The sequence below is a fragment of the Typopeltis vanoorti genome, chromosome 9 (genome assembly GCF_054136105.1).
Source record: "Typopeltis vanoorti isolate ZY-2024b chromosome 9, IOZ_Tvanoo_1.0, whole genome shotgun sequence".
Classification (NCBI taxonomy): domain Eukaryota; kingdom Metazoa; phylum Arthropoda; class Arachnida; order Uropygi; family Thelyphonidae; genus Typopeltis; species Typopeltis vanoorti.
The window spans coordinates 49,967,432-49,987,804 of record NC_143557.1 but is presented as its reverse complement, the minus strand read 5'-3'; the positions used below and the strand labels follow the sequence as shown (position 1 = coordinate 49,987,804).

Here is a 20,373-nt window from a genome sequence, read left to right as displayed (position 1 = left end):
TACAAGCTATATTTTGAATTTTGAATACAGTTCCTTTCTGTCCTCAAATGCACTGCAAGCATCAACATCCAAGTCTCTCTTTTGACACTATCATACTATTCATTATTGACACTCATCTCTGCATTATCATACTTTGGTAACACACTCATTATTCTCTCTCTCATGCCATATAACCTCAGAAATGCACCTCAGATCCCTTGTCACTCAATTCACACTGCTTTTAAGTGATTTGTATCCACCAAATAAATATCAGAAACTGCCGTATTCTTCTTGTTCACAGAACAAGAAGAATCCCTCCTCTGATTTCCACTTCATATTTTCAAAAACACCGAGTTTAAATATTCATAAACGAATGAATGTCTCACAAACCAGTTCCCACAAAAATGAGGACAGAAAGAAAAGTCTAAGTCAGTTTTCAATCGATGGTCAAGCTTTATGCATAGAAGCGGCAAACATTTTTCAGCACTTTATAAATGACACAAAAATAGTAAGTAACAGTGGCTATCATGTTACAATTACAACTCACTTCTTGGTTGTGTTTTATCTAACGAGACAATACATAACTTTAGAGAGGAAGGAGGATCCCCACCATAGCAACATAATGGCTGGAACAACATCCAACATTTTTGTATCTGATCCACACAAAAGACCACAAGATTTATAGCAGATCAGTGTAATATGTGGGCAAGAAGTAAGAAAGGAAGAATTTGTTCACATTTTGCTTGAACAGCTGGAGGTTGTAATCTTTGAAGAAAGCAGAGTGGAGGTGACTGTTCCAAAGGACAGAAGTAGATGAAATGAAATAGGAGGCAGTGAAGTTGGTTCAGTGAGATTCAAGATGGACCGTAAAAGGGTGTTAGTTAGTAGTGGCTTTGGTTTTAATAATTTTTAAGGAGAGTGGAGGAATAGTGGCCAATTCAGTAAAAACTGTCCATTAAAGTATCTGCAGAAGAGGCAAAAGACAGAAACTGAAGCATCTGTGAGAGAGGGATCATTAATTAGCTGGACTAGCCTCTTCTGGATAGAATTCAGCAATCGTAGAGGATTTGGTCTTTGTATAGAGTTAGAAGCTGTGAAAGTGTAAAGTAGTGTCTTGTGCGAAAAAGTACACCAATTTTTTTGGCAGATGCAGAAGCTATAGTTGAAAGAGTGATTGTGCCAGGAAAGAGTGGAGGTGCAGGTCAGTCCAAGAAGAGAAATCTGATTGTATTTGGACATCTCAGTATTACTGAAGGTAAGGAGGAGCGATGTGAGCTCTTTCTTTTGTGAAATCAGACAGAGCTGAGTTTTGGTGGCATCAAAGTTTACAAGGTTGTCCTTGCCCCATTGAGATATAGCTAGGAGATCTGTGTTCAGGTCCATGGTCATGGTAGATCTTGTGGATTCCAATACTTCAGCACTGCAAGGTTTGATGAATGAAAAGGAGGAATACAGTGTACTCTCATTAGAAAAGTTATGGATAGGATTGGAAGTCTGTGAGGGCAAGTCATTTATATAGAAGAGGAAGAGAGTGGATGGTTTCCTCTGAGGAGAGGAAACCATCCACCATGGTATGTAGTGAGCGACCAGTGAGAAAGTTGGCAATCCAGTTGCAGAGTGAAGATGACAGTTTATTAAGTAGGCCCCTGTGCCAAACCACGTATTTTCCCTCGACATTTGAAATGTCGAGGGAAAATACGTGAGCTACTCCAAATTTTTCCATGACTTGAGTCCAGAGGTGGGTGGTGAAAGCAAGAAGATCAGCTGTAAATCACGATTGGCTGAATCCATACTACTGGTCACCATTTATTTGGTATGTCTCTAGGTTATTCAAGAGTTGGTTGTTGATGACTTACTCCATAATTTTAGAGAGAACACAAGTGGGAGCATTTGGACAGTAGTTCGTTTGTTGACTTTTATAACCTTTCTTTGGGATGGGTTGGATATGGACCTATGTCTTTGTTGTCAGGTAGATGTAGTTGAATAGGATAGGTGTTAGTTATGGGGCACAGTAGGTGGGATATCCTCATGACCAGATGCCTTGATTGTGTTAAGATTATTCTTCGGAATAATCTCAACACAAAAAACTTCGGAAAGGATTCTTCGGATTTCTTTTTTATTAGAAGACTATGGGAGACATGAAGGGGTGGGCTGTTCTTGTTGGAGTAGAGGGAACTTTGCCCAGGTCATCAATGCAGGAATTGGGAGAGAAGAGTGATGTCAGTAATTTGGCCTTGTCTTTAGGTGAGGTAACTATAGTACTATCAGGATGTGAAAGTGGTGGAAACCTAGGTGGCCAGAAGTTGCACCTAATGACCTGGGAAAGGGACCAGAATGAGCAATTGCCATTTGGTCAGTAGGCGAGTTTGCAGCATTGTGCCCTTCAAAGTCAGACTTGGACTTGGTGATGATTCTTTCGCAACTGTTGCGAGCTGTAGAGTGGGCTGCTGGAGTTTTGGTCTTCAGAGACATGGACATGTCTCTCTGGGACTGAAACTTAATGAGTCATCATTGAGAAATTTTGTTATTTGCTTCACCTCATGAAAGATTGTGACACAGCTGGGAATTATAGAAGTCACTTTTAAGCTGTAATTCCAATAGTAATTTTCTTTTCTTAATCTAAGCATGATGAAATAAGACCAGAAAACAACACCAAAAATAAAACATGCATCAATATGGTAATAACATTTCATGCATCACTTATATATCTCTAGCCACAAAAATTCAGAAATGTTTCCTTTCTCAAAATAAAATAATCATTTTGCCTATTAACCAACTTGAATAAAATATACTAGAACCATCCCAGCAATAATCATCATCACAATGTTTACATGAATTCACCTAATTTTGGTTAAAAGTCTATATTATATATGAAATGCTCTTTGTATTGCAGAATTGATTTTGTATTCCTGGTTATATATATATATATGTATATATCCATGCTAAGATATATATATATATATCTTAGCATGGAACAAAGAATTTGCTTCTGTGATTAATATCATTGCAGAATATTTCAAATGATTAAGGTTAGATTGATTGATTTTACCTGATATAGATATGATCATTTTTTCATTTCTCTCAGTTTCCATTGCGAGGAATACGTAGTGCTGGGCGAGAAGCTCCAAGAACATCATCCCATGGTAAAAATATATATATTATATTATTTTATGCTATGTATTAATTTTTTTTTTTAAATCATATATGTACAGTTGATGTATGTGCATACAATAATTTCTTGTTGTAAAACCAGAAACATTCATAATTGTTAAGCATAATATCATTAAATCATAATATTGTCGGTATGCTGTCAATGTGTAATAGAAACAATGGCAGCAAAGACCACCTTGTTGGGTTATTTGAATTTGCGAGATTTTATCCAGTGTGTATGTGTGTGTGTGTGTGTGTGTGTGTGATGTATTCGTTACAAAAATGGATATATGGAAGGAAATTGAAACTAGAGAGAGTGAGTGTGTATTAAATGTTTCAAAAGTGAGTGCCTATTAGGTGATGAGAATGGATCAATAATTTTTATTTTCTTCTTTTTCTTCTCAGTCCTGCTAATCTCTTGCCGCTTCAGCAATTTTTCAGTTTCATACTTTGTAGTTAATAGGACAAAAGTATGAAATCGAAAAATTGCAGAAGCAGCAAAAGAGTAGTAGGGCTGAGAAGAAAGAAGAAGCAGGTGGTCCAAAGCAATAATAATGCCCGAGTGAACAAATGAGAAAAACAAGTTATGGAGACTCAGTGATCAGGGAAGTACTTAGTGAAAGTGTAACAAAATTGTGTTTCCCTGGTGCAAAAATTCATGATATTAGTCATGCCATCTTGATGAAAAAGCTAAATTAAAAGAACTAATTTTCTTGCTTGGCACAAGTGATTTGAGAGGGGAGAAATATTCTATGAGGAAGGATGTAAAGCAGTTGTTAGAAGAAGCAAAACTGAAGAGTGAGAATGTGAAGATTGTAAGTCTCCTGCACGCTACGATAGAGGCTAACTGAAGTGAAGGAGGGTGTTGGTAGCAAATCAATCTATATGTAAGTTGTACAGAAGAAATGATGTTGAATTTGTTGATCTGTAGTCTGTGTTTGACAGAAAGGGATTTGTACAGTATGCCCGCACTTTAGAGAGCTTCGCTTGGAGACTTGCCAAGAATAGTTAATTCATGCTGAAGGGGAGAAAGAAATGACGAATTGGTCAACATGCAAAATCACGTGCTTTGTAGGTAAAATTTTCTAACTGTTATACAAGCAACATAGTTAACACTTTAAAAACTACAATGATCATTAAAGAGAAGTTAATTTTCTGCCGTGTAATAATAAACAACTCATCCCACAATATGGATTGATTACCCTATTATTGGAATGGATTCTCCTTCTGTTGACATGCGCAGAAGTGTCGAAGGGTCTCGAATCTGTGGCATTACTATATAATGCTGATTGAATGCATCTAAATGGTTTTGGTGTTAGGTGTCTAGAGCGCGCATTCTGGAGCACAAATTCAAGAAAATGTAAGTAATTAGGGTGGAAGCAGGTGAGTTGGTTGAAGGCTCCAATGAATCGAGTGAATGTGAGAAAGACCAAGTGCGAAATCTCGTCTCAAGAAAAATTATTGAATAGGGTAGTCAATTCAGAAAGTAAAGGTAGGTGGGGGGCCCCTAAAGGGATGCTGCTGTTTCTGTATACTAATGCCAGAAGTATCAGGAACAAGCGGAAGGAGTTTTTAGTATTGGTTATTGCAACCTCACCAAAAGCTATAGGCATTAGCGACAGAGACTTAGCTAATAGCAGATGATGTAGTTACAGGGATAGAATGTGAAGAATTTAGTATTTTCATGGGAGATGCATAGTAGATTGCATTGGTGGGGGGGGGGGGGGAATACTGCTGATGATAGCAGTGAATTGCAGCCAAAAAGAATAGGAGATAGGTGGAAGGGTGGAAGCAGTCTGATGTGAGATCAATGCCATTAAGAGAAAATATACAGTTGGTTGTTGCAATAGGCCAGGAGGTTCCACAGGTAATCTGGAAGACATGCATCGACAAATTAGTACAGTGATTAAGGTCAAGTGATTAGGGATTAGTTGGGGAACTTCAACTATGGAGATATAGACTGGAAGGAAGAAAGATCACATGGCAGGAAAGAAATGGAATTTATACACCTACTGAGAGATGATTACTTGAGGTAGCATGTGATGGATGGGAAAGTATAGAATCTAGTCAGAGGATCAGAAGAGCTATTAATAACCAAGGTGACCATATTGCCTTCGATTGGCAAAAGTGACCATGCGGTATTGACCTGGAAGATTGTAAAACATGTGGAATATTCTTTCAAGAAGGAGTATATGTGGAACTCCAAGGCAGGTGATTATGACAAGCTTAGGAGGAAGCTTAAATCTGCTATGTCATAAAACACTGCAAGGAAAGGATGTTAGTAGCATATAGGAGATAGTTAAAGGTCATCTAAACCAAGCAATATTAAATTGTATAGCTAAGGTCAGGGTTAATTTGGTAGGAGTTAGATGGATGAGTAATATTGTTAAAGCATGAACTGCAGAAGAAGAAGAAGAAAATGCAGTGGAGGGTATATAAGGAGAAAGGTGACTAGCAAACTAGTTCTTTTGTTACATGGCAAGTAAAGGAAGAATAATGATAGAAGGTTAACCTTAATGAGTGATGATGGTCACAAGGAGACAGAAGCAGATAAAATAGTTGAGTTACTGAGTGACCACTTTATAAGTGTATATCATCCAAGTGAGGTTACTGCTGTAACATATTTGACAGACACTGATGTGGGAACAGAGATGGATGAATTTTGGAGGTTCTTAAGATATTGCAGAATCTCTGTGTAAATACAGCTGTGGGATTAGATGGGATATCAGCTTGGACTTAGCAAGAACATACAAAGGAACTAGCAGTGCCTCTGACTAGGCTGTTTAATATAAGTCTCCGCTCTGGTAGAGTTCCAAGGGTGCAGAAAAAGGGCAAAATAATTCCCTTGCATAAGGAAGGTTCTAAGACACTGCAGTAGCAAATTATAGACCAATCAGTTTCTCAGACATGGTGCTAAAAGTATTGGAAAAATTAGTCAAAAAGAGAATTCAAGAATGAGTGTACAAAAATATGATACTATATGAGGGGCAGCACGGTTTTGTGAAGAGTTGGTCATGCCTTAAGTAATTTACTAACTTTTTACTGATTTAGATAAAAGAAATGTCTATACAATGATTCTGCTGGATTTTGCAAAGGCATTTGACAGAATACCATATGGAACTCTGTTATGGAGATATGACACTGGTTATGCGGATAAGAGGGTGGCTGCCAGACAGATATCAAAAAGTGATATATGGATATACAGAATAAAGGGCAAACAGGTGTCTAGTGGTGTGCTGTAAAGTTCAGTGCTGGGATCACTACGGTTTAGTTTGTACATAAATGTTATAGAAAATAACCTGAAAGGAAATATTCAGTTATTTGCTGGTGATGCAAAGTTAGGTAGAGTAATAGTTAATCAGGATGATGTGGAGATCTTGTAGGGCAGTTTAAATAGGCTGTCAGTATATGTGCAAAAGATAATGGGTATCAGTTTAATGTGGAGAAATGTTAAAGTTATACATTTTGGGATAAATAGATTACAAGCTGTGTATACTAGATTGATGGAACTATCCTCCAGGAAATAGATGAAGCCAGAGATTTATGGATGGTGGTAGACAGAGTTAAAGTTTACAAGGACATATTGCTAATGTAGCCTAAGATTACTTGGCTATTGAAGAACACAAATAGAGATAAGGAAGTTATTATTCCTCTTTATAAGGCCTTGATACACATCCATATCTGGATTATTGGCTCAGGTCTGGTTTCCTTGGTTTCTTGGGGATGAAATGGAGAAGATTCAGAGACAATTGACGACTAAGATGGTGAGTGGTCTGTGGAATGTTTCCTGAGGATAGATTGAGAGTGTGTGGTTGCAACAGTTGGTTGATAAGAGAAAAAGATGGGATATGACAGAAACATTTAAGTTGCTTAAAGGGTTTTATAAGATTGATGCAGGGGAAATGTTTCAGTACTTGGCTAGAGGGAAGCCAGAAGAAGTGGTCATCCTTGGATGTTGAATAAAGGTGTGGTTAGTAAGGGTGTGAGGACTAGGTTTTCTACTTGGAGAGTTGTGAATTAGTGGAATGGGTTGCCAGAGCCAGCTGTGAGTGCTTTCTCTGTTAATGGGTTCAAGGATTGGTATGATAATTTGGGTCTCCTGTGATGAGAGTCTAATTAGCTGAATTTGAGATGTTCAGTATAAACACTTAAATCCAGCATCATCATAGAAATTTTTTTTATAGTAATTTCATACACAAGAGGATGTTCAACCTATAATATATATAACACCCTACTTGGGTAGAAAGTTAAGGAGAAAGAAAGAACTTCTTAACATCCGATTTGGAGATTTACAGATTGTCTCTTTAGGAAATATATAAGAGGATAATCCATTTAACAGGGAGAAATTGGTAGTTTAATTCATTAATTATAAAATCAAAATTCTCTTCCCATTGCCAACATGTTGGGAGTTCTGGGGGGTGGGACCTGTACTGTTGTAAGTAATGGACTTCCCAACACATTATCTGTTCCAAATATGCAGGGTAACAGGGGAAGCTGTAGAAAGCATCTTCTACTGTTTCCAATCAGTAACACATGTCAGAGTTTGGATCTCCGATATTAAAGTAGCTCCATTTGATGGCATTTACTGGATGGTGACCATATGCAATTCTCCAAGCAGGATCCCTCCTGTTAGGGTATCCTAACTTTAGTAAGTTATGAAACAAAGTGTTATTGATTGTCAGTACCCAACAGTGGAAGTTTGTGGTGAAACAGGTTAAAGATTTCTTTATAGCAAGTTTTGCTTTTATTAATGGAAAGAATGTCAATGTCATAATGTTGTAGCAATCTTAGAGTTAAGCACAGAATGTTGTAGTATTCAGAAACAGTCTCAGATGTTGGACCTTTATAATCATTTACTCCAAATAGGGAGAGATAAAAACCCAAGTGCTACCGGAGAAGATCTGCATATGTATGATTAGTATACAACATTTTATGGATTTCTGAAGCAGTATTTTAACACTGGAAGCCCAAAGATGCCATGCTTCCTTTCATTGAAGAAATTCGTTTTTAACTTGGTATCGGTTGGGCCAAAAAAAAAAAAAAAAAAAATTGCTCAGGTTTACTATATAATTGCTTTTCTTCAACTTCTGTAATGTCTGTAATATTTATTATGTACAACTGAGCAGAGGAGATTATAGTTATAAGTACTATTGCTTTAGAAGAAAAGGAAAGTTGCCCAAATTTTGAGTCTTCTAAGATTTCAATGTTTTCGTATATAAGTTCTTGAACTAGTAATATTGGGTAACTGGGAAGGTAATTCCAAGTGTAGTGAGAGGTTCTCTCTTTGGGATTAGTCCACAGAGAATGCTTCCGAGATCCCACTTTCCAAAAACTTTTAATTTTGTCTTGTCAGCATTAGCATTTAATTCACTGATTTTGCTGAATTTTGCCAAAATTCAGCAAATGGAATATAGAATTCCATTATATGGAAATTCAGTATATGGAATCATTATACTCCAAAGTGCTTACTACAGTGGTGGCATATGCTAATACCTTGTTTTCCTTCATAGTTGATGGAACTGTTATCTCTTGCACAGCATGTGTATTGTCGACTTCCTGCAACAAAAGTTCAAGAATCAATGTAAAAAGAGTAATGTACTAAGGGGGCAGCCTTGCTTGACTCCTTTTTGAATTTTGACTGGGGCTGATAGGAACCCATTAACTAGGAGGTGGGTAGTTGAATTGGTATGGTTTCTTTAATAATGATAGCAGCCTTTTTCCCACACCATTTTGCTGAAGGATGTGGAACAGAAAGGGATGCTGGACATTATCAAATGCTTGAGTAAGGCCTACTGATAGCACTGCTATATACTAGCAGTTCACAGTCTTTTTATCAAAAACATGCCTGTATGGTCTGCACAATAGAAACAAGTTCATTTTTGTCTCTTGGAGCAACTTATTGAAGATGTTTCTTCATAATTCCCCACAAATTCTCAATGGGGTTTAAATCTGGTGAGTTTGCCAGCCAAGGAATTACAATGATTTGCCTTTCTTTGAGCCATCTAGTAGTGGCCTTGGAAGTGTGACAAGAAGCTAAATCTTGCTGAAAAAGGAAATCAACACATAAATCTTCCAATGCTGGCAACATAAAGTGTTAAAGAATTTCTTGGTACACTTTGGAATTGATTCACACACAATACACAACCTTTCCTGAACCCTCTGTGGTCATACAAGCTCATACCATGACAAAGGTTTCAAATTCACTGAACATTTCATGCATTCTTAATCAGATGCTTCTTGCTTAAGACACCAAACACTTATCCCTTGATGACTATAGGACACATAAAACATACTTTCATTGCTAAAAAGTACCTTTGTCCACTCCTTTTGACCCCACAACAATCTTTGCTTACTCCATCGCACTCTAGCTGCCTTTTGCTTGGAAGTCATAAATGTTGTCTGCACATGTGATTTAAAACTCAATTTGTGAAATCGTCTCAATGTCGTAGATTTAGATACATTCACACCTAGTTCTTTCCATCTCCTGTGAAAATACCTTACACTTCGGAAGCCGTTTTCCTCACGATATTCTTCATTCTTCTCCTTATTCCTTTTCAACTGCTATTGCAGCGATTATTTTGAAAACTCTGGTCATTAGAATACCATCTCAATACTCTACTCATGCTTGCTTGAGAACATTTCAGTTCCTTAACTATCTGTTGAGTTTGGCCTTCTTTGTTTAGAGATACCATACAAAACTTCTTAGCTTCTGATATGTCACTCGTTCAACTCATGTTTAGCAAATGAGTAACTGAAATCCATGTGCAAACGATTCCTCACACACGAGTCAGTCTTGTAGCTACTGAAATATATGCTATTTCTATGCACTCCTCAAAAGCAATTGGAAAAATTTGGAATATTCTAATATTTTGAATTATGGTAAAAATTATTCTAATTTTGTGAATGTTTTCAAATAACAGTTTTCTTATAATTAATATTACATTTTTGTGTTTACATGGTTGTATAATCTAAAAAGTACATATTTAGATTATGCTAATTCATATTTGGTAATAATTATTTTCTATGCAATAAATTAGAATTGCAAATCGTTCAGCACATTTTCTTTGATTATTCTAATTTTTTGATTCAGAGATGTATAAGACCATAATGCCTGAAATTACTGCAGCCATATAGTTTTATCATTCATATTGATTAATACATTCTCTCTTGTTTTAATTGAATTTTGTGAAGTCTCTCTCTAGATTAGATGTGAAATTATGCCAACTTTCTGTGGGTCTTTTTCTCACATCTCTTTTAGTTATTGCTTTTTTTTTTCTTCTTTCCCTGTTAGATTCTACGTTATCTTCTGTTGATCTAGCTATGAAATACTTCTTGAAAGCATTTATTTTCTGTAATCCTAGAAATATCTTTATTTTGCTATCTAAGACCTCTTTATGGCACCATCTCTTTTTACTAAGCTTTCAAATGCTGCCTGTATTAATATTCCACAAATGCCTAATACTTTTTCTTAAATTATTTCATTCATTTCTATATGTTTATCGATTTTTTAACTCTGTGTTGTAAAAGCAAGTTTATACTGTGGTCTATAAAGAGACTGCAGCATTCCTCTTCTTTAGTTCTTGCTTTCATTATTCTCAACCATTTCAAAGGAAATTGAATTGGGGAGACTTATAGGAAGTTGTCAATTTCTAGTTGAAAATGTCTGAAAACCACACTTCTGTCAAGACTTTTTGCTAATTTGATTATTTATTATCACCCATCTCATCCTCAAATTGGACTTATTTGCTGTGTTCATTATTTCTCCCAGGAGGGAGTAAAAGCTTTCATTTTTTTTTTTTTCCAAAATAATTATTTTGATTTCATAGATGGCTTATAATAATATAACATGTTCACCTTTAATCTCATTTGATCTGGTAGCATCACTAAAGTAAGAAAGATTGGGTAAATAGGAAATTTGATATAATTGAGATGCAACAGTGACATTTCATTTAGAAGAACAGGGAAGAACATATCTACTTCAAGGTGGTATGCAAATAAATTTCCTTCAGACACTCTTGATATTTTTTGCAAATGCCACTTATGAATCACTGAAACCCCTTCTTTCAACTAGAATAATAAGTATGTGGATGAATAACAGTCATTGTGTTGTACTTTAAGAATTGTTCAGGATAGTTCTGTTGGTGTGGCTTGTTTCCATGTAGAGGAACAGACAGAATGCAAATCATTCTGTCTGCATCCTGGAGGAGTGCCAAAAAATGCCAAGCAACTGTTGAATAATTCTAGGATGTAGGATGTTTTGCATTATTAAAAATTAATTTAGTTCCATTTCTAAATAGGATTTGCACACAAACTTGAGTCATAAACTGAGTTTTTGATACCCGATGACAAATAGTTGTTGACAACTCTGGATTAGGTACATTAGCCAAATTGATAACAGCTAAATTTGGCTAATTCCTATTAATATACATAAAGTCTATTATTGGTACTGTTATACTCCAAACTGTTTTTATAAAATGTGTAAAATATTATATTATATATTATATTATATTATATTATATTATTTTATTTTATTTTATTTTATTTTTGAATTAAAAAATATTCATCTTTTTTTGTGTGTGTTATGCTGAACACTATACTTAGCATATAATTCAGAGCATGAAATTGTTGTGATAACCAATTATGTTATTCTGGACAAGTACAAAACATTGTTGCAAAAAATCACCTTGGAACAATTTAATGCTTTCATACAAAGATAATTCTAAGTTTTGCAACAATCATGAGTCATTGATAGGTAGGCAGTGCGACAAGGCCATACCACAAGCAGACATTTGTTAATCCTGCTTTCTTGTGGTGTGGCCTGTTTCCAAAAAAAGAGGGCTTTGGTATAACTAGGTGAGCATTTTCCTTCTGCAAAAGGATATTTTGCTAGTTGGAGAAAATGCCAACTCGATCCACTAGGTATTAGATAACCACTGTTGGCCTTCTTATTTGGAGGCTTTGAGTGGCAAGTGCCACCTTTTGTCTTCTGAGTAGTTTTGATTTTTGTTCTCCACTCTCCTCTTCATATTCATACTCTCTTCAAGGGCACACCACATAGACCAAGCTCCTCTCTTTCAAGGATGCAACAATAAAACAATGTCACAGGCTGGCCTGTTAGTAATGAGGCAGGTGGCTTCATTACTAACAGGTAATGGCTAGATGTAAATAAATAACTGATTGTAAATAACTAATTATTCCCACAGGAACATTTTTCACTGTCAGCTTTGTTTGTGTATTAAGTTTTGAAAATTGTTTATATCCAAATGCAGACTAAGTAGCTATTTTTGCTCTGCAGAATTTTCCTTTCTTAGCATTTTTTTTTTATTACTGCTGATTTTTATTTATTTATTTTTTGCTAATTTTAAAATAAATACTGTAGGTGGACAGAGATCAAAGCGCCACTCATCAAGAGCAAGATATGGAACTCCACCTAGAGAAAGGGAAAGAGACAGGGAAAGAGAAAGAGAAAGAGACTATCACTCAACAAAGTAAGGATTTATATTGTTTATTCAAAATTAAATATTTAGATTGAGATTTTTACCTCATATTTCATCAGTACAGAATACACTTTGGTTAACCATATCTATTGCCATCCTATCCTAATTCTTAGTATACAAGTAGATATCCACCCCAAAGTAAGGAAGATCAGACATTGGGTAGAGGCCAAGTTACTTCTCCACATTCTCTATGGGCTATATGAAAGTTTTCCACTGGTTACTATTTTGACACTTAACAATCAGATTGAGTCTTTACATCAATGACATTACATACAGTTGTTTGTTGATGATGAAAAGATAGGAAGGTTAATCAGGAATGTGACTGATTACCCTTTCCATCTTTGCAGCACTTGTAGAATGTTTTGAATCAACTGGAATTGTGAGCACGTGAAAATGGCTATTACTTCAATGTTAGTAAATGTAAAGTTATGCACTCTAGCATAATGAAATATCAACTGGCATATAATGTTGGTGGGATTATGCTAGAAGAAACTGACCTAAGGATCTTGGAGTTTTAGTGCATAGGAAGTTGACGTTCATTGGCCACACAGCAAAGATTGCAAATATAACTCAGAGAATAATTGCACTGCTGAAACAAACATTAATATGTAAGGATAAGGAAGTCATTTTGTCTCTTTATGTGGCTTTGATATAGCCTCATCTAAAGTATTGTCCAGGAGATCTGGTCTCCTAATTTCCAAGATGATATTGGGACTGGAATGTAGATTATGAGAACAGATTAAGAATTTGTGGACTGCAGACACTAGCAAAATGCAGAAAGAGGAGTGCTGTAATAGAGACCTACCAACTTGTGAAAGGGTCATATACCAGTAGATGGAATTTGTAATTTTGTGGATGATGGGAAGAGGACATCCATTGTAGTTGAGAAAGGGATGAAAGTTAGATTTTTCTCTCATAGAGCAGTTATATTTTCAATATAATTCTGAGTTATAATTTACAATCTTTACTATATGGCCATTGAACATCAGTGATTTGAATGGGTTAGTGCAAATGAATTCAAGAGTAGGTATTGACAGCTGACTGGGTGATATGGGCCTCCCTCATCGAGTCTGTGGTTATAATAGATAAATTAATGATGTCACTTTCATTCATAATGTGATCTAAATGGATGGTGCATAACAGTGGAGACAGCATATACCTTAGTCTTTCACCTTATTTGATACCTGCTTCTTCATTTATAATAGCTGACTTAAAAGTTAATAGGGTTGATAGGATTTGTATTGCTCTGAAATGTCCCATTTATAACAGATAACCATAGTGTTTTGAACATTTTTTTTCTCTTATCTTTTTTATACATTTTTTTCACAAACTGTGAAACTTAAATACAGATTTTTTTATATTCTTATGACTTCTCAACTAAAAATATGATTTTGACTGCCCCTATTTGGCCTAAAGTTAGCTTATTCTTCCCCAAGTTTTATTTTTTTGTAGCATTCTCTTCAAAATGTCATCTTATGGTCTGCCTGATCTCTACATCATCCTGCAATGGCACTGTAACAGCTTTGTCATTTTCACTGCTTCCAAAACATCATTTTGTCATTTTCTTGCAAAAAATGCCTTAGTTCTTCTCTCCTTATCTTTGACAATGCTCAACTTAATGGTCAGAATCAGACCTCTCTTCTCAGACTGATTTCCTAGCCTTTCCTGGCATAATCACATCATAGCATCCTTGGCTTACATGAATCTTGCCATCATCTTTTGCTCAAGGTTTTACTTTAGTTTGTTGGTTCTGCAATGACAATGCTAGTTAAAATTACTGCTAAAATATAAGCTGGTTATATAATGTTACTTTTGATTTTAATTTTAAATGCTTGCTTCTAAATTAGCAAATCATGTTTCATTAACATATATGTCTCAAAATTATTTTAATGTTTATTTCATTTTTAATCCCTCACTGGAATTTTTTTATTACTGGTCCATTCTAAATGGATCAGCAAGTATATATATATAATAATGAATAAACCATTTGTTTGAGCAATTTCTTTGAAAATTTCATATAACTTGCATTTTGCTTTCCTTGTCGCTGTGCATGGAGCCAATAATTAATTATTGGCCGTATATCTTTATGTATATGTTAAGTTTTAAATTCCAGGCAAAGCCCTACTTACAAACAATTCATACTTATGAACAAATATAAGCTGGTTATAAAATATTACTTTTTAAAAAACTTTAAATGCTTGCTTCTAAATTAGCAAATATTGTCTCATTAACATCATTTGCTAATTTAGAAGCAACCACATGGGCTAACAAAGTGTGATCTCCCAATTCATTTAAAATATACAGCACCAGGCTTACGAAAATTTTACAAAAGTTCACTGGTACATTAATGACTTAATACATTAATTAAAAATATATCTTTATGGAAAAAATATATATATTTCAACTTGCAAACACATTTCAAGAAATGCATTATGTTTGTAAGTTGGAGTTCGCCTGTATTTTGATAGCATTGTTTTGCTGTAAATGAAAAATTGTTTGAGTGCTATTTTTGAATATATCTGCTGTAACACATATTTCTTTTTCATATATCAAGTTACCGGCAGTCTTATACCGAATTTTCTCAGAATCATTCTTCTGGACCTCCTCCATTATTAAGTTATGACACACAAGTTCAGCAGCAAGTTGGTCATGGACTTGTACAGAGATTTTCTACACAGCCCCCTCAACACAGAATTGGAGTTGCATCTGGATATCCTGGACAAGGTCCCACAAGACCTCCTGGGCCACCCCATTCTCTTCCTCCAAATTTTCCTCCACAACCTCCTCCACCTGGTAAGCATGCACTGACAGAGAAATTAAATAACTGAATTAATATAATTTTTCTTCTTCATTCCATGAATTAGGCCACTATTCATTCCAAGTTCGTGTATCTAACCACATCTCTCATGGCTTCTCGATAATCTCTTATTCCTTTTGATTTATATTTTAATATCTGTTTGTAATTCTTGTGCCATTCATACTTTCAGTTTATTCTGTTTACATTTATTATGTCATTTATAGAAATGTTCATCACTCTACTCTCCTATCTCCTTTGTCATGCAGCCTTTTACTGCATGTAGAAATCTCATTTCAACATCTTGCATTTTGCTTATTTTTTTTGGTGAGGGGGGGGGGCTTCCTAATCTAAACTGTAGTTTGCTGGTATTGTCATTACTTTATAATATTAAAGTTATATTGTTTTGGTGTTATTTTCAGTTCTGATAATTCCATAGATGTAACTGAATTTTTGTATTTCTTGTTTCACATTTCAGACTCTGTCATGTCTGGTATTTCACTGTCCATGCAATAATCCCATAATGCATAGTAATGATATGTGCATTACATTATGTGATACTAAGGCAGTTGATATGAAGTCATTAGCCTCTATATAAAAGTAGCCCAGTCATGAAGTTACTTCATGTGCATACATTGTTTGCTTACACTCGGATAAAGAACAAAAACAAGAATATAATTTCTTGGCATATAACCAAGTGAAAAATTTTTTTTGACATTTATTGTTAGTTGGAATGGTGCCATGTCTGCAAAAATTGGCATGGGAAAGTGTTTTCTGTAATGATGCATATACTACTTAACTTCTTTACTGTCTTCCAATAATTATAAGTGTTGCACTCTAATGGGATCCTGGAAAATACTTACAAATAGACTGCACCATCTCAGTCTGAAGCACTATGATGTGATATATTATGGGAATCTAGGTATGTAAATTTATTATTTTTACAGCAATTTTTGCCTGTTTTCGTTTAGGAGTGTCCCTTATTTTAAATACATTGGCTTTTTACTCAAGAATTCTTAGGGTATTATAAGTGTATTTTAAAGTTAAATATATGCAGACTAATAGAGGAAGAAATTTTGCATATACCTTGTTTGAATGTTAGGATGTCTTCGTTCTCCATACTTCTGCTGTTAGGGGGGGTAGGAAACGGGGTGTTTGAGGCAAGGTAGGAATATTAATTAGAAAACCCGGGTTTTTTTTTTAAATAATATATATACATATATATATATATATATATATATTATTATTATTATATTTAAGGACACTTCTTTGGGGGAAGGGAAGGGTTTGTGGGAAACAGGTGCGGGGGGGAGCGTTAATGGGGGTGCGAGCCATTTTGATTGTGCTATCATCATTGGAATATTTCAGGATAAGTGTAGGGCTATGTCATGACAGCTTGGTGTATCTACTTTAGGGGAGCTTGTGTTATCACTTATTGGTCGGAGGCGTGACCTAATTTTTATGTTGTGGAGCTTCCAACACTCGGAAATTAGGTAGGGTCAGTGGACATTGAGTTTTCGTCACATTTTATGGCAATTGTTTCCAATATTCTAAGCATTGTTTTTTTGTCTTGTTTGTCTATTATTATGGCCTTGTCAATTTGCGGGGTATGTTTCTGTTCAAGGGTGTGGACTGCTATTTCTGTCTTCCCTGTACTCTGTATTCTATTTTTCTTTTTGATGTTGCTTTTTTTGTGTTTAAATGATCTGGAATAGGGATGTTACAATCGCAGAAGTGTTCTTGTAGTCTAGCCCATAAAGACCTGATGGTAGAACCGGTGTAGGTGATATCACAGTCTTTTTGGCAAGGAAATTTGTAGACTACATTGTCCCTACACTTATCCTGAAATGTTCCAATGACGATAGCACGATCAAAACGGCTCACACCCCGTTAATGCTATCCCCTGCCCCTGTTTCCCATAAACCCTTCCCCAAAGAAGTGCCCTTTAATATAATAATATATATATATATATATATATATATGTGTGTACATATTATTATAAAAAAAATACCAGGTTTTCTAATTAATCTTCCCACCTTACCTCAAACACCCCCATGTTTCCTACCCCCCCCCCTTTAACAGCCTAACAGCAGAAGTATAGAGAACGAAGATATCCTAGCATCCAAACAAGGTATGTGCAAAATTTCTTCCTCCATTAGTCTGCATATATTTACCCTTAAAATACACTTATAATATCCTAAGAATTCTTGAGTAAAAAGTCAATGTATTTAAAATAAGGGACACTCCTAAACGAAAACAGGCAAAAATTGCTGTAAAAATAATAGCTTTTAAGTGGAGTAACATGGGAATTTCCCAGAAATAATACCTAGATATGTCAAGACTTTATTGGAAGCAAATAGTGCATACCAATGTAACAGTTGGTTTAGAACCCTGATTTTGATCATATTAGCATTTGTGGGATGAATTGGAGAGAGAGAGAGAGAGAGAGACATAAGAAATTGACCAAGGATTCACCGGAATAATTAAAAGATGTTCTGTATTTCATTTAAAAGTCCATAGTAAGTATGTCACATGACTTATATTACTAGATTAAATGTGATCTCACAGCATATTAGAACCATCTTTGTAGTCAGAGGACTAGAAAGAAATGGTGATAGTCAAAGAAACATGAACAGCGGTTCATATTTCTTTCAATATTTTTGGAACGAACACACTTTGTATACACTGAGGGCCCTGTCTCTACTCACTTCACTTTCCAATGTGCGCTACCTGTTACACAATTCAGTAAGAGTTCTGTGAAATAAATTTAAATACTTATATGATTAATGCATTAGAACATTGCATGTTTGTCATTATTTTAAAATATACTTTCATATATTTGACTAAAGGCCATGACTATGGAAATAACAGCAGACAGTCATAATTTCAGCATATTATAACTTTAATGTCGTATTTATTGTCGTATATATTCTTCAGTTTTTAATTTGTCATTCTTATAATTGACTTTGATTTATAAATATACAGCACTCTACTAACATATCAGCCTCACGTTGTAGATGGGATTCAAGGCCATCTTTCCCATAAGATGATACTGCTACCAACTCTGCTATGGAGATACTAAACTTTAGTAAAGTGTTTAGTATCTCCATAGCACAGTTGGTAGCAGCAGCAGCATCATTTTGTGGAAAAGATGTGTTCAAATCCCAACTAGGGTGTTGAAGCCTTTTATAAAGACTTTTCATTCGATTTCACCAGTCTTAAACAGAAATATCACATTCATTTTAACAAAATTATGGAGACAACTACCATATAGGCAAATGCAACCTTAATGCCACCTTTAAATCTACTGCAAAAAATTAAAGAACTTATTCAACTCCTCCAAGGATCCTCTTCCCTCTCTGGCCCACCCTGAAATATATCGTATTCACTACACCTGCAACCTGCCTTATATCAGTGAAATTGAATGCACAATTCCTATCCAGAAAAAGGAACATAAATGACACATTTAATAACTATAATAAATTTGGGCCTTTCTGATCATGGCCTGAATATTCTGCACCAGAGGTTGGCAATGTTTTCACCAAAAAGGACACCCCGAATGACTGGCTTATGACGAAGGGTACTTTACCTTAATTTTGCTGGAGGGGAAGTTGTAAGCTTAAAATACATTCAATACATATTTATTTTAAATTAATTTATTAATTCAGTATATATGTTTAAGTATGTATTTAAAAAATAAAAAAAAAGAAAGAAAGAACACATTAATGTGATACTTCACATTGCAGATATTCTGCTAACTTATTATAATCTGGCATGTAACTGGAATTTCCAGTTCTTAGGCAGTGGTCTAAATGAGAATTGTTGAGCTGTGATCGATACTTGGATTTCAAATACTTCATATTTGAAAAAAAAGAGATTCAAGTGAATATGTCAAAGCACAGTAAGAATATATTTTAAGAGCACATTTTCTTAATAATGGATAGCTCTTTTATCAGCTAACTTCCAGAATGTTTCATCATTCTGATGTGATCTCAACATGATATCATTTTTTATATTTATAATTTCTAATTCCAAGTGTTCTGCATTACTAATTTGGAAATAAGCTGCTATTTTAGCAGACATATCCTTATCTTCAGAGGGGAAAGGATTTACAAAAAAATATTATAAATGCATCCAGTTCAGAAAATTCCTGAAATCTAGCACTAAACTCTTCCAGGATTGTGTCAAAAATGCCATGCAAAAACAGTAGAAACACTATTGTCAGTAAAAGTTGCAAAAATATTTTTCAAATTTGGAAAATGTGCTAAATTATTTTTCAGTAGATCTGATTTCCAAAGTGCCAATTGAATGAATTCACTGATGATTTCTGCTTTGCAATCTCAAATTTAATTCATTTAATTTATTACATTTTCCATGTTTTATCTTTTAGCTGTAAGCAAGATTCATTCCTCGACATTAGAAACTCCTTCACTTGTGGTAATAAATTTAAAAACCTCTTGAGTATTTTTCCTGTACTAAGCCATTGCACTTCATTGCACTATGAGTAAGAAGATTGTCAAATTCCATATTCTTGTAAAAGTAATTTAAATAATCGGTGTTACACTGATACAGTTCTTATTGAATTTATAGTTTTTGTCACTGTTTGTATTACATATTGAAATATTACTTTTGCACATAACATATCTTGGTGGATGATGCAATGATATGATGTAAATTTTGGGAACGAACGATCTTGTTTACTTGATGCAATAAATCGATGTTTTGTTCCTTTCATTGCCAGAGCCCCATCAGTTGCAATTGCAGTCGACTTTTCTAATGACAAATTATTTTCCTCCACATATTTTTTGAAAATTAAAAAATATCCTCTCCCCTTGTTCGTCCTTTTAAAGATAGAATTTCGAGGAATTCTTCCTTTGTAGAAAAGTTGTTGAAAATCATCTTCACAACAATAGCTAATTAGAAAGTGCCTGATATATCAGTAGACTCGTCTAA

At 34.9% G+C, this 20,373-nt stretch overlaps 1 protein-coding gene across 5 annotated transcripts in view; it reads left to right on the top strand.

Moving 5' to 3' along the window:
- LOC150103030 (uncharacterized) overlaps positions 1-20,373 on the top strand; it is a 458,183-nt gene that overhangs the window by 414,573 nt on the left and 23,237 nt on the right. For all 5 annotated transcript variants that reach the window (XM_090398173.1, XM_090398177.1, XM_090398174.1 and 2 more), the window contains 3 exons: positions 3,065-3,122; positions 12,509-12,617; positions 15,181-15,419. In XM_090398173.1, the coding sequence (XP_090254299.1) occupies positions 3,065-3,122; positions 12,509-12,617; positions 15,181-15,419 (406 nt within the window). The remainder of the gene's footprint in view (positions 1-3,064; positions 3,123-12,508; positions 12,618-15,180; positions 15,420-20,373) is intronic.